General features: G+C 44.8%; 1 protein-coding gene across 2 annotated transcripts in view; it reads right to left on the reverse strand.

The window, feature by feature from the left end:
- The window catches only part of LOC119167931 (uncharacterized), a 28,918-nt gene that overhangs the window by 10,707 nt on the left and 3,876 nt on the right, over nucleotides 1-14,335 (reverse strand). For both annotated transcript variants that reach the window (XM_075866969.1, XM_075866970.1), the window contains one exon: nucleotides 746-775. In XM_075866969.1, the coding sequence (XP_075723084.1) occupies nucleotides 746-775 (30 nt within the window). The remainder of the gene's footprint in view (nucleotides 1-745; nucleotides 776-14,335) is intronic.

The raw sequence follows: 14,335 nt of genomic DNA on the forward strand, positions 1-14,335 counted from the left end.
CGCCGCCAACGCTATCATGAACCGCCACGTAATCTGAGTCGCCTTTTTCATTTTACCCTTTTTTCTTCGCACGCAGAGCATGCACTGATTTGTGCTGCATGTTATGCAATTACTTATTGAAGAGAGAACGAGTACACAGAATGATAACAAAAAATTATACATTACTTAGTGAATTATATTCACAGTCGAGGTGAGATTCGGACCCGCGTAACCACTATGCGAAGGCGAGCGAAGTAGCCACTAGCTATGAAGAAACGTCTGTAGAGTATAATATAGCTTTGCGTTGTTTAGTATAGCCAGATGGTAGGAAAGCGCATCAAGGTTGATAACGAGATGTAAGGGAGAGTAGCGAAAAAGTAAAAATGGAAGGGGAAAGCATACCATGAAAAAAAAAGACAAAGAGGTTTATAGAAATGACAAACGGAAAGACAAAAAAAGAAAGAGAAAAAGATAAAGAGGTAAAAAAAAACAAAAAAATAGAAATATATAGTGAAAGAAAACTAGAGCAGTAAAGCAAGGTTTGGTAGAGTGTGGCCAAGTTCAGGAAAGAGAGTTGCGAGATTGTAAAAGGCCGAACAAGCCTGAACTAGCTAGGTGCCCATCAGCTCTGCAAAGGCTCATTCAAGTGCTGTGTAGTAGGAACTGTACTAATTTTACTAATACTGCACAAGAAATTAAAGAAAAAAAGCAAATGAAGTGATAAAAGTGTCTTTGAATCCCTAATGAAAGCTTAACAAAGACTCACATCCAGGTAGCTTTCCACTCACGCCTTTCACTGCAAAGAAAGAAAAGGACCACAGACGTGGTTTTCAACACGCTTTCGGTGAGTGTTAAGTGTATTTTGTGCCCAATCGTTACTGCAATAGCTATTGGTCAAAAGAAACACGCAATATAAAGAAAAGAAATGCTTCGCGCTATACTAATTGTTCACCGTGGAGTAATTTGCAGCAAAACATACTCAGAAAAAAATCGGTATATCCCACGTACCTGGGAATTGACGTTATGCGAAGCACGTGGAGGTAAGGTGACCGTGTTGCAATTTTTTATTGAGCGACACGTCATAAAATGACGCTATTGTATGTACAAATGTGGCACGCACAGACATATGTTCAAGAGTTGCACATGTTTATATAATAAGTTGTTTGCACTTGCGCAACGATGCCAACTGGAACATGCAAATTTGCAACACCAGAAGCTGATACGAAGCGCCGATGCTCACGAGGACGTTGGCCCTGTACACTGCTTCATTAATAACTTGAGCGCATGCAAACTAACCACATTTGACGTTGACCCGATGTGACGGCTGTATCGAAAGAGTACATATGTGGTGTTCATAAAATTAAGTAGGCAGCACTGCAACCACTAATATTGTTTCACGAAGATTAGAATCTGTTTGAAGACGAAGGAAGAGGCGTCTCTTTAGAAGAACGCTTGTTTCTGCGCTCTGTATTTTTTTAGTGCAATCTTCGGTCTTTTCAGGTACCTCGCCTCCCCGTCTTGCGGTGATGGCCGTGGATCATACCAGAGGCCCGCCTGGTCACAGGTCCTCACACCCGTCCATCACAAGGAAGCGAGCTGGCTCTCCCAGTTACACTGAGGACACCGATCTCTGCTCTATGTCGGAAGACGACACATCCAATGGCAGCTTTATACCTGTCCGGGGTAAGAAGGCGAAGAGAAGGACGGCGAATACAGCAGCATCAGCTCCTGCAAGCACAGCGGCTGTGCAGTCAAGGCCTGCGCGCTGGCCGCACGTCATCATATTCATGCCCGAAGATCCATCAAGCAATCTACGGCTTCTGAACAGGCAAGCCCTTTCCGTTGCTCTCGAATGTGCCGTGCCACATCAAATTAAGGACGCACGAGTAAACCCAAGGAAGAACATTCTCGCCATAGACGTGGACGATGTGAGTGCGCTAGGACAGCTGCAGCAAATGACTGAGCTAGGCGGCATTAAAGTGCGCCCCTTTATCCCGATGGATGAAAAATCAATTGCCGGTGTAATTTATGACATCGACATTGCCATTCCTAATGCTGACTTGGCTACCCTCATCAAGCCTGCAAACGAGGAAACTGTCATTACGCAAGTGCGGCACTTTCGAAATACCCGCTGCGTAAAAGTGTTTTTCAAGGGAGATTGCATACCGTCCTACGTTAAAGTTGGACATTTCTGACATCCGGTTCGACCATTCATCCAAAAGCCACTTCATTGTCATCAGTGCTTCAGGCTAGGACACGACAAGGGCGAATGCCCCAACTTACGACTGTGTCCCCGCAGCGCTGAACCTCATGCTGAAGACGCCTGTCGGGCGACTACTCTGAAGTGCGCCAACTGCAGCGGTCCTCATGCTACCTCGTCGAAAGACTGTCCTCGAATCCAAAAGGAGCGCGTGGTTCTCAGACAAATGGCGCGAGACAACTCGACAGACAGGGAGGTAGCCGAAGTATTCCGGCGTCGGCGTCGACGTCGGCATCATCGAAAGTCTTCAAAGAAGGCACATTCCCGAGACGCTACTTCCCACTCTTTAGCGGTTGCATCCAATACGCCGCGAAAGGGCCCACCACTTCTACGAAAGAAACAGAGAAGCCTCCTTCTCTTGAGGAATGGCCCACGCTCCCGACGCGCTTTTCTGCCAAGGAACCTCTGCAGGTTGTGGCCACACCAGAGCCGTATCCAGCCATGAAAGACTTGCCTAAAACTGATCGTCAAGTGATCTCGGTGCTGCGTTCCCTCATAGAAGCCGTACGAGCGATATTAGTCGACATGAAGACACCGTCTGCTCGAAGCGCACTTGGACTATTGGACGCCCTAAGCCCAGTGCTTGAACCTCTCAACTAGGAAGATGGTTATTCACACCTCATAATTTCGTAAAGAAGTCAAGGCTGCATCCGTCACCCAATGGAACGCCAGAGGACTAAAATCACGCCTTTCAGATTTTCGTCAGTTTGTGTTTACCAACGTGTTTCCAATCATCGTCATTTGTGAACCCAATTTGTCGAAACCAATAAGACTGTGGGGGCACAAAGCTGTCATGTCTTCAACGAACGGTGCGTGCAGCAAAAACATCGTCTTTGTTCGTCGTGAACTGACGTATGTTGTGCAACCAATTCCAGCTCACGATGACAATCAGTATGTCTGCATCACTGTGAAAAAGAACAAACTCATGTTTACTATCATAGGCGCTTATATATCGCCGTCGAATAACCTCAATTTCAAGAGATTAGCGGATATTTTGAGAGTGTGTCCTGCATCATGGGTCATCATAGGTGATTTCAATGCGCACAATAACGCATGGGGAAGTACGCGAACAAATGCAAGAGGACGCAGGTTAGCAAACATCGCCTACAACTATGGCCTTACTCTCCTGAACAACGGCAGCCCCACTTTTGTTAGAGGGGTGACATACGGCAGCTGTCTCGACCTTGCCTTTGTCTCTAACTCCCTCGCGAGATACGTCAAGTGGTTACCAGATGTTGAGACACGAGGAAGTGATCACATTCCAATCTACCTTAATATCAAAGGCTTGTCTAGTTATGGTCCATGGACGACCATTCGAGCAGTCGAATGGACCAACATCAAATCTGACATAAAAGATGCTTGCAGTGATGGCGTACGATCTGGGTTAGAGCAAACAATTAGGAGCACAATGCAGAATGCCACTCGCACGGTGACGATATCTTCCACACGAAACGACTTTGATATAGAGTTGGAGCGACTCCGAGCACTGCGACGCCGGGCGGAGCGTCGGTATTGGCGTACAAAATCGATTCACGATCTTAGGACAGCCAGGAGGATGCAAAAGAAGATTCGGCGTTGCATGGATAGATTAGCGTCAGAACGATGGCGAACGTTTTGCCAGTCACTAGACCCTCGCAAGCCACTCTCACACATTTGAAAAACGGTGCAAGGTCTCCGTCACTCTACGGAACAGCGCTTTCCATTAAAAGCGCTCGCGCTATTTCAAAGGAGGCAATACGTAGATGTCGCAGAAGATTTCTGTGCGGAGGTCACCAACCAAGCCACTCGTCCAGATTCTTCTGTGAGAGGTGACGTCCCCCGTTTCCGTGACTACCACATGGACCTCCCTTTTACAATGGAGGAGCTCGAGGCGGCACCTGCTCTCTTCAGATGTTGAACTTCTCCGGGGCCAGATGGTATCCGTACCGAGCCTTGTGCAACCTTGGGAAAGGTGCAAGGAGAGAACTGTTGAGCCTCTACAACATCTCGTGGCAGGATGGCAATGTTCCTGATGACTGGAAAGTAGGCCGCTTGTTACCCATCTTGAAGCAGGGCAAATCCCCACTGGAACTCACCTCATACCGCCCAAAAGCACTGGCCAGCTGCGTAGGGAAGATAATGGAACGGATGATACTAGGCCGCCTGGAGTGGTATCTTGAATATTACAAGATTTATCCGAATTCAATGGCTGGTTTCCAACGCAACCGCTCTTCTATTGACAATGTCGTTGATCTAGTTTCGTAAGTTCAGCACGAAAGATTCCGCGAGCGACTATCTGTAGCTGTGTTTCTATATGTGAAAGGCGCTTATGATAATGTACTACATGAAGCCATTTTGGGTGCTCTTGCGGTGGTTGGCCTTGATGGTCGAGCCTTTCGGTGGATTTTGAGTTAGCTGGCTGCAAGATCATTCTTTGTGTTAACAGGAGATGGCCCGACTACGCGACGCTGTACTTCCAGGGGTGTTTCTCAAGGCAGAGTTCTTAGCCCGACGCTTTTCAATCTTGCACTAATTGGCCTTGCTGAATACTTGCAAAGCACCATTAAAATCTCAATATACGCAGACGATATCTGTGTCTGGACTTCGGCAGTCACACGTCCTCAGATACGTTCCCGGCTTCAAAAAGCAGCAACTATGATTGCCAACTACTTGTTGAAACAAGGTCTCAGCATAACACCAGAAAAAGGCGCGCTGGTGGCCTTCACTCGCAAAGCAATGACCCCTTATGTCATCTCAATATGCGGGCGACCGATTTCTTACGCCGAAACCCACCGGTTTCTGGGCATCATTACCGATAGGGACCTCTGTTGGAGTCCGCATGTGACCTATATGAAGAAGCGCCTGACTGCTATTTCCCAACTCTTCAAGTTCCTGGCAGGAAAAACGTGGGGTATGTCAGTAGACGCAATGATGGAGCTCTACAGAGCCATGTTTCTCGGTTTCCTCAGATATAGCTTGCCCGTGCTTAACAATACCTGCAAGACCAATGTTCGTGTTCTACAGGCAGTACAAGCCCAAGCGCTGAGAGTGTGCCTCGGTCTGCCCAGATGTACGTCAACGGAAGCAACAACTGCAATTGCTGGTAACTAGCCGATACAAACTCACATTGTTGTAGAAGTCCTGAGAACGCACATCAGACACTTCACACGAGCTCCCTGTCATCACCTTGCACTGTTGCCTTCAGAGAGGCGCCAAGCATCGTTCACCAAAATTATTGTGAAATACAACGATAAACTTCGCTTGGGCTTCACTCCTGCATCTAAACCATCCATACCACCTTGGTGTCTTATTCGACCCACAGTGCATCTTAGTGTACCAGGGATCCGGAGGAAATCTGAGCTATCGTTGCCTGTGCTGAAACAACTGTCTCTTCTTCTTTTGCACGAGAAATATTCAGACAGCATACATGTATACACCTATCGTTCCATGAACCACCAGTCTTTGTCAGGGGCAGTAGTTGTCCCAGCAAGAGGTGTTACCATCAGCTTTAGGACAGACCACCCCACGGCATCTACAGCAGCGGAACTAGCTGTATTGCGCACCGCACTTCGTGTGGTCAATCAGGAACCACCGCAACAATGGTCAATTTTTTGCGACTCAAGGGCTGCCCTACAATTTGAGCTCTCAGCACTGTGTTGCGGGCCATACGAACAGCTCGTTTTCGAAATTAGATGCCTTTTCCACACTTCACATGAGAAAGGGCATCATGTGACGCTTCAATGGCTGCCAAGTCACTGCGGCATCATAGGGAACGGACATGCCGATACTTTCGCGCGGGCCGCCCTTGAAGGAACACGAGAAGAAGCCATACCACTTTCGCGGACCGATGCTGCCAGTAATCTTCGGTGACTTGCGCGTAAAATCACGTTTTCACTATGGTGCCCACCAATCATCGATACGAATCGTCAATACCACCTGTCCTCTTTGATGGCTTTCCGCATGCCCACTCGACTCGACCGAAGAGAAGCCACCCTTCTTCATCGCTTATGGCTAGGAGTGGCATTTACAAAATCTTATTCCTTTGTCATAGGAATGGCCGACAACGCTCTCTGCGATGCCTGTCATTGTGAAGAGACGCTACATCACAACCTGTGTGACTGTCCGTTGTATGAAATCCAGAGACAGTCACAGGCGTCCGCTTTTGCGCGCATCGACAACAGCGCAATGTCTGTGGACACTATTCTGTGAAGTGCCCAAGAGAAGACATTACAACAGAAGGCGACGAAAGCTCTTTTGAAATTCCTACGCAACACGGACTTGAAGAAGTGACTGTAACAGCAAAGTCACACACCGCGAAATATAAGACTGGACTATGACTGGGTGTGCGCGCGTGTGCTGCCGAATGTGCTGTGTTTCTCTCTTCCCTCTCTTTTCTCTATCTTTCATCTCCCTCATCCCTCCCCATGCGCAGGGTAGCAAACCGGCTGCCTATAGGCTGGTTAACCTCCCTGCCGTTCTTTTCCCTGTGTTTTCCTTCCTTCCTTCCTTAGCATCTGTTTGAAAAGAACTTCCGAGACATGGCGTAGCTCTGTGGTAACATGCTTCACTGCCACGCAGAATGTTTGGGTTTGATTCAAGCTGGGACCCTGACATTCATTCGTTGCATTTTTTGAGTCGATGCTGCTGATGTGGAATATTTCTTAACGCTCACGCGTTAAAATTGCTCATGTGTGTTCTCGTCATTCCTGGGTAGATACTAAGCGTCAATCACCTGTGGCACATACCCGCATAGCAGCGGCACATACTCGTGCGTGGGTATGGGCCACTGTCGTGGGGGTAGTGTTTGACGACGTCCGCGACGGGATTGTGACATAATTCATGTCTTGACTAGCGAGTCAAGTCCGTCAAACTATCTTACCCTCCTATGCTAATTTTGGTTCACGGCAAGTTAAGTGGCTACCCACGGGAGCACCAAAGCGTAGGTGGCGAGATAGATAGAGAGATAGATACGTTCAGTCACCTAAGTTCGCTAAGAAATGCTTCACATTTTAAAGACAGTAAAATCGAAAGATGCAAGCACTGAAGCCACTGCCTGTTTTGTTGTCTTAAACTTTTCTAGCTTGCTCTTTTACTTCTTCTAAATGCCTTGAACGTTAAATTATTCCACAATCAGCATTTTTGGCGGCAGCCCGACTCTAGCATTTGTAGCTCAAGGAAGAACTTGCGACACGGATCTCTCTGTGCTGTAATGACAAAATTGTAGCAATTCTCATCAGCAATCAAAAATGTCAAAATTGAATGAAACATATCACTTCATTTGTACAATATCATGGTGTACGTTTGGGCAGACGCAGTGCTTGCGTATGCCCTGTGAGATGCATAAAGGCTGGAATATATATGATTGGATGAAGTATTGGGACGTACTACTTCTGTAACTATTTTAATCCTAAACGCAGAGACATGCTGTTGCGTAGGTGAGTCAGACGAAATCTAAAAAAAAGCTAGACAACAAATACAAGACAGGTCACTCTCACCCCATCCCGTACTTTGGGTTGTGCCTCCCGCTGTAAGGAAATAGGCGAGGCGGCTGTTCGAGAACGCAATAATTTAGAAGTAGTTGCATTTACATTCTTTTATATATACACTTTCAGTCTTACTCTCAGTAATATCTTTAGTTTAAGAACAGATCATCTTAAAAATATCCGCAACTTGTCTTAGTAATATCAACTCATTGGAAACAGCCTGCATGCTTTTAACCTCACCGTGATGTTTTTCATAAGTTTTGTGGGTCTCGAAGAATCAATAAGACCGAGAATATTTGTTTGTGTGAACATGTTAGTCTCATCTTTTAGAGGCAAGATTAGTGCGAAATTACCGCAGGCTGTATCACCACATAGTCCTTGTTTGTGCCTCATATCTAGTCTCAAATGACGTGTTTCAAAAGTTGGCTCGCACAAATAGTGTGCGCTCATACTTTTGAAATCCATATAAAAATGGTTGAGACAATGTGCTTATTGCCGCGTTTTAAAGCCCAATGTATATGTACTTAAGTGAAATAGAAATAGACAGAAAAATTAAAAAAAAAACGAAAAAAAAAACACACACATGGGGGTGGATATTGAGTGGTGCCTTCCACTGTCAGGAAGAAGTCGTAGAGAGTTACCCGACTGAATATGAGCCGCCATTTTTTTCTATGTATGCTTCTTTTTGAAATAGCTAGAGATAAATTTTCTGGAGCGATGGCGATGGTGTAGTGGTTAGAGCATCCGCCTCGCATGCAAGAGGTCCGTGGTTCAAATACCGGTGCCACGCAGTTCCCAATCGGATTTAAAAAAAAAAACCGCGTGATGATGGAAGTGCATCAAGAGGTCTGGGGTGCGGCCTCACCGGTAACCACCGCCGGGAACGCACTCCCTCACCAGAGAAGGATTGGCCACCCTGGTGCAGTATCTGGCCACTACCTCCCACATGCGTACGTCAAATAACTCACGGCCCTCAGTCCCCAGCAGCTGCGGAGCAACTGACCACGGCGGCGGTCAGATCTGCAACGCAGCAGAAGGTGCTAAGAATCTCTGGATCCGGACAGGCCGCCATTGAAACCTGAACTTGGCAACGTTTAACGCTAGAACCTTATCTAGTGAGGGAAGTCTAGCTGTACTATTCGAGGAGCTAGAGGGTGTTAAATGGGATATAATAGGGCTCAGTGAGGTTAGGAGGACAGATGAGGCCTATACGGTGCTACAGAATGGGCACGTCCTTTGCTATCAGGGCTTGGCAGACAGAAGAGAACTGGGAGTGGGGCTCGTAATTTACAGAAACATAGCTGGCAACATAGTGGAATACTATAGCAATAATGAAAGGGTGGTAGGTATTGTAATTAAACTGAATAAAAGATACAAGATGAAGTTAGTACAGGCTTACGCGCCTACATCCAGCCATGAGCTTCACCGACAATGTTGGTAACAACTTTCCTGCTCAATCTCAAGCAGATCCTCTACATTCTTGCCAAAACAAAATATTTGAGGAAGAATTTCAGCTTGCAAGCGTAACCACTGAGGAAATTAGGTCAGAAATCCTAAAACTCCCATGCAATAAAGCCGTTGGTCATGATGGGATTACTACAAAACTACTGAAGGTAAATGTAGACCTTCTTTCGGAGCCTCTTTCCCGCCTCATGAATAACTGCCTGCAAAATGGAACTTACCCAAATATCCTAAAGATAGCGAGAGTCGTACCTATTTTACAAATCCGGGGATCGAGAAAATCCGAGCAGTTACCGTCCCATATAGGTGCTCAGCATTGCTAACACGCTTTTTGAAAAGGTAATTAGGTGCCGTCTCTGTCAATTTCTAAGCTCAAACGACATAATCTGCCCTGGACAACATGGTTTCATCACAAATAGGTCAACGAGCACAGCTGTTTTTACACTAGCACAGTTCGTCAACTCAGTACTTCATGATAACGAAATTGCCGTCAGCGTTTTCTTGGATATAAAAAAAGCATTCGATACTGTTTCGCATTCCATTTTATTAAAGAAATTAGAATATTATTATGGCTTCACCGAGAAGACACTTCAGTTATTTTCTAGTTATCTGGCAGATAGAAAACAATGCGTCGTGTTTGACCGTATATCTTCAGGATTTAGAAAAATAACATGTGGAATACCCCAGGGAACCGTGCTAGGTCCTATGTTGTTTTCACTATACATAAATGACCTACCATCTGCTCTTTCACGCAAAACCATAATGTACGCTGATGACACTGCATTGCTTTTTCGAGGTAACTCTCTGTGCACGCTAAAAGAAGAAATCACGGCAGAGTTGGCACAGATTTCCGCAGGGTTCGCCCGCAACAAGCTCGCATTAAATGTAGCCAAAACTAAATATATCATATTTCATTCCAGAAGAAAAAACCTCGATTATAGTGAGCTAGACTTAGAAATTAACGACGCGCCCATTGAGCGTGTTTCCGCGTTTAAATACTTAGGGGTTCTAATAGATGAAAACCTGAATTGGAAAGATGAGGTTAATTACATATCCAAAAAGCTTGCTTTCGCTAGCTTCGCGCTCATTAAAGCCAAATGTTACTTTCCATATAACGTGCTATGATCATTATACTTCTCTATATTTCACTCTCAACTCAGTTATTGTAGCGAAATATGGGGCTTTACTTATCTAACGTATATAGCACCGATCATACGATTGCAAAAACGCGCCCTAAGAATTATTACGGCATCGTCCTCTTGTTGCCCAAGCTCAGATTTGTTTTCATCTACTCAGATACTGCCTTTCACGTCTCAGCGAAATTATAAAACCGCGGTGTTGATAAATTCTATCATTAACACCAATTTTCCACTACCTGTGAGTGCGTTTTCTACACCGACCCGTAACACAAGGCATGCAGGCAACGGCAACTTCAACCTCCCTACTTGTAGGAATGTATATGGCGAACGGTTAATACAATTCACTGGTGCTAAAATCTGGAACACAATTCCACTTGAAATTAAACTTGCCCGCAACTTTAAATTCACTTGTAAAATGCATTTTGTAAGTTTTTCATGTTCTTAACCAAAGTTAAGCTCACGTCCACACTTTTTTACGACTCATCTGGCATAGTTCTTTTTCTTTCCTTCTTTTTGTTTCTAGTTCTGAAGTGAGTTCGATTGTATTGATTTCTTCAACGCAGTTAATTTTGTGCACAAGTGGTGCTAAATATTTTGTGGTATCACTATCTTCTGTATTGTTACAATGTATGCCTTTAGTTCTTTATCACTTGTGTACTAAAGTATTTGCAGCAATTTAGCATTTATTGTCATGTGTATTTAATTCGATAAAATATACCTTAAAAGCTACCCTGTCATTGAATTTGTGTATAGATTCATAATCATAGTAACTGCACCTCTGCTCCTGACATGTAATAAAATAATCATGTAATAGATTGGACCACTGACTAGCCACACAGGTTAATGGTCCAAATACTTTTATAACCATGTTTTTGTATTACGTTGATTGAATAAACACTGATGATGATGATGATGATGATGATGATGATGATGATGAAGCTTCAGTTGAAAGCTTCTATGAAGACGTGGAATCGGCAATGAGTAAGGTAAAAACACATTATACTATAGTGATGGGTGATTTTATTGCAAAGATAGGAAAGAAGCAGGCTGGAGACCAGGCAGTACGAGATTACGGTCGGTACTAGAAACGCAAGAGGAGAGCTACTAGTAGAATTCGCAGAACGCAATAATTTACGGATTTTGAATACCTTCTACCGAAAACGAGAAAACCGCAAGCGGACATGGAGGAGCCCTAATGGCAAAAATAAAAACGAAATAGACTTTATAAGGAGTGCCCACCCAGGCATCGTGCAGGATGTGGAAGAGGTTGGCAAGGTCCGAAGCAGTGACCATAGAATGGTACGGTCTTGAATTCGCCTAGACTTGAAGAAGGAACGACAGAAACTGATACGCAAGAAGCCAATCAATGAGCTAGCACTGAGAGGGAAAGTACAGGAATTCAGAGTGTCGCTGCAGAACAGGTACTCGGCTCTTAGTGAGGAACCCAACCTTAGCGTAGATACAATGAATGATAATCTGACGAGTATCATTAAGAAGTGTGCAGTGGAAGTTGGAGGCCGGGTAGTTAGACAGGACACTGGCAAGCTTCCCAGGAAACGAAGAACCTAATTAAGAAGCGTCAAATCATGAAAGTGTCAAGTACAACAGACAAAATAGAACTGGCAGAGCTTTCGAAGTTGATTAGTAGACGTAAGGTATGCGATGCAAGAAGGTATAACATGGAGAGAATTGAAAAACGGAGGAAGCGTCAAAGCAGTGAAGAGGAAACTTGGAAGAGGCAAAAGTCGGATGTATGCACTAAGGGACAAAGAGGGCAAAATAACTACCAATATGGATAGGATAGTTAAAATAGCGGAGGAGTTTTACAGAGATCTGTAGAGTTGCCGAGACAACCACGACCTTAATACTATGAGAACTAGCAGTAACCCAGATGACACCCCACCAGTAATGATAGAAGAAGTCAGAAAAGCTTTGGAGAGCATGCAAAAAGGCAAAGCTACTGGTGAGGATCAGGTAACATCAGATCTGCCGAAAGATGGAGGACAGACTGTGTTAGAAAACTAGCCACCCTGTTTACGAGGTGTCTCCTGACGGGAAGAGTACGAGAGTCTTGGAAGAACGCTATCATCATCTTATCACATAAGAAAGGAGATGACAAGGTGAAGAATTACAGGCCGATTAGCTTGCTCTCTGTAGTATACAAGCTATTTATAAAGGTATTTGCTAACAGAGTAAAGAAAACATTAGAATTCAATCAACCAAATGAACAAGCAGGATTTCGAACAGGCTACTCAACAATTGACCACATTCATGCTATTAATCAGGTAATAGAGAAATGCTCACAGTACAACCAACCACTATACATAACCTTCATAGATTACGAGAAGGCGTTTGATTCAGTAGAAATATCAGCCGTCATGCAGACACTACGGAATCAGGGCGTAAATGAAGTATATATAAACATTCTGGAAGAAATCGTCAGGGGATCAACTGCTACCATAGTGCTTCACAAAGAAAGCAACAGAATACCAATCAAGAAGGGTGTAAAGCAGGGGGACACAATCTCCCCAATGCTGTTTACCGCGTGCTTACAGGAGGTTTTCAGAAGCCTAGAATGGGAACAGTTAGGGATAAGAGTCAATGGAGAATACCTTAGTAACCTGCGCTTCGCCGATGACATTGCATTGCTGAGTAACTCAGGGGACGAATTGCAACTCATGATTACGGAGTTAGACAAGGAGAGCAGAAAGGTGTGTCTTAAAATAGTCTGCAGAAAACAAAAGTAATGTACAACAACCTCGGAAAGGAGCAGCGCTTCGAGATAGGTAATAGTGCGCTTGAAGTTGTAAAAGACTATGTCTACTTAGGGCAGGTAATAACCGCAGAGCCTAACCACGAGATTGAAGTAACTAGAAGAATAAGAATGGGGTGGAGCACATTTGGCAAGCACTCTCAAATTATGTCAGGTAGATTGCCACTATGCCTCAAGAGGAAGGTATATAACAGCTGTATCTTGCCGGTACTTAGCTACGGAGCAGAAACCTGGAGACTTCCAAAGAGGGTTCAGCTTAAATTGAGGACGACGCAGTGAGCAATAAAAAGAAAAATGGTAGGTGTAACCTTAAGAGACAAGAAGAAAGCAGAGTGGATTAGGGGACAAACGGGGGTTAAGGATATCATAGTGTAAATAAAGAAGAGGAAATGGACATGGGCCGGGCATGTAGCGCGTAGACAGGATAACCGCTGGTCATTAAGGGTAAATAACTGGATTCTCAGAGAAGGGAAGCGGGTTAGGGGGAGACAGAAGGTTAGGTGGGCAGATGAGATTAAGAAGTTTGCGGGTATAAATTGGCAGCAGCAAGCACAGAACCAGGTTAACTGGCAGAACATGGGAGAGGCTTTTGTCCTGCAGTGGACGTAGTCAGGCTGATGATGATGATGATGATGATGATGATGATGATGATGAAATTTTCTAGAAAGTTAGTTTTTGGAACCAATGCGCGTATTTGTGTCATAACGCGCGAAATATTGTGTCAAGCTGGTGCATAGCACCACCGCAGTGATCTAGTGGCTAACACACTCGGCTGCTGACGCGAAGGTTTTGGAATCGAGTCTCGGCGGTGGCGGCGGCTGCCTATTCAGTGGAGGCGAAAATGCTGTAGGTCCATGTGCTCCGATTTAGGCGCAGGTTAAAACACTCCAGGTGGTCGAAATTTCTGGTGACCCATTACGGCGTCTCTCCTAATCATATGGTCTTTCTGGGATGGTTAACCACACATATTGATCAAAATGATTCTTCAAGACATAGAGTGCAAAAGAGGTTACTGAATTAATGTCACGCGATGTAACGACGCAGTGAAAAAACAGCGACGTCACATATTTTGGAGACCTCTCACGTAATGATGTCGCCATAGGATGACTTCATCACGTTTTGATGATTTCTTTGCATTACTTGCGTTGACGCCACTCATGGTTACATTATGAAATTGAAGCGGCATTGAAGGCTTTATTATTTTATTGGAAGTGGCACTATATATTTACGTAAAAACAATCTGTGACTTGTAAAAGTGACC

This window comes from Rhipicephalus microplus, chromosome 6, assembly GCF_043290135.1.
Source record: "Rhipicephalus microplus isolate Deutch F79 chromosome 6, USDA_Rmic, whole genome shotgun sequence".
In the NCBI taxonomy this organism is placed as follows: domain Eukaryota; kingdom Metazoa; phylum Arthropoda; class Arachnida; order Ixodida; family Ixodidae; genus Rhipicephalus; species Rhipicephalus microplus.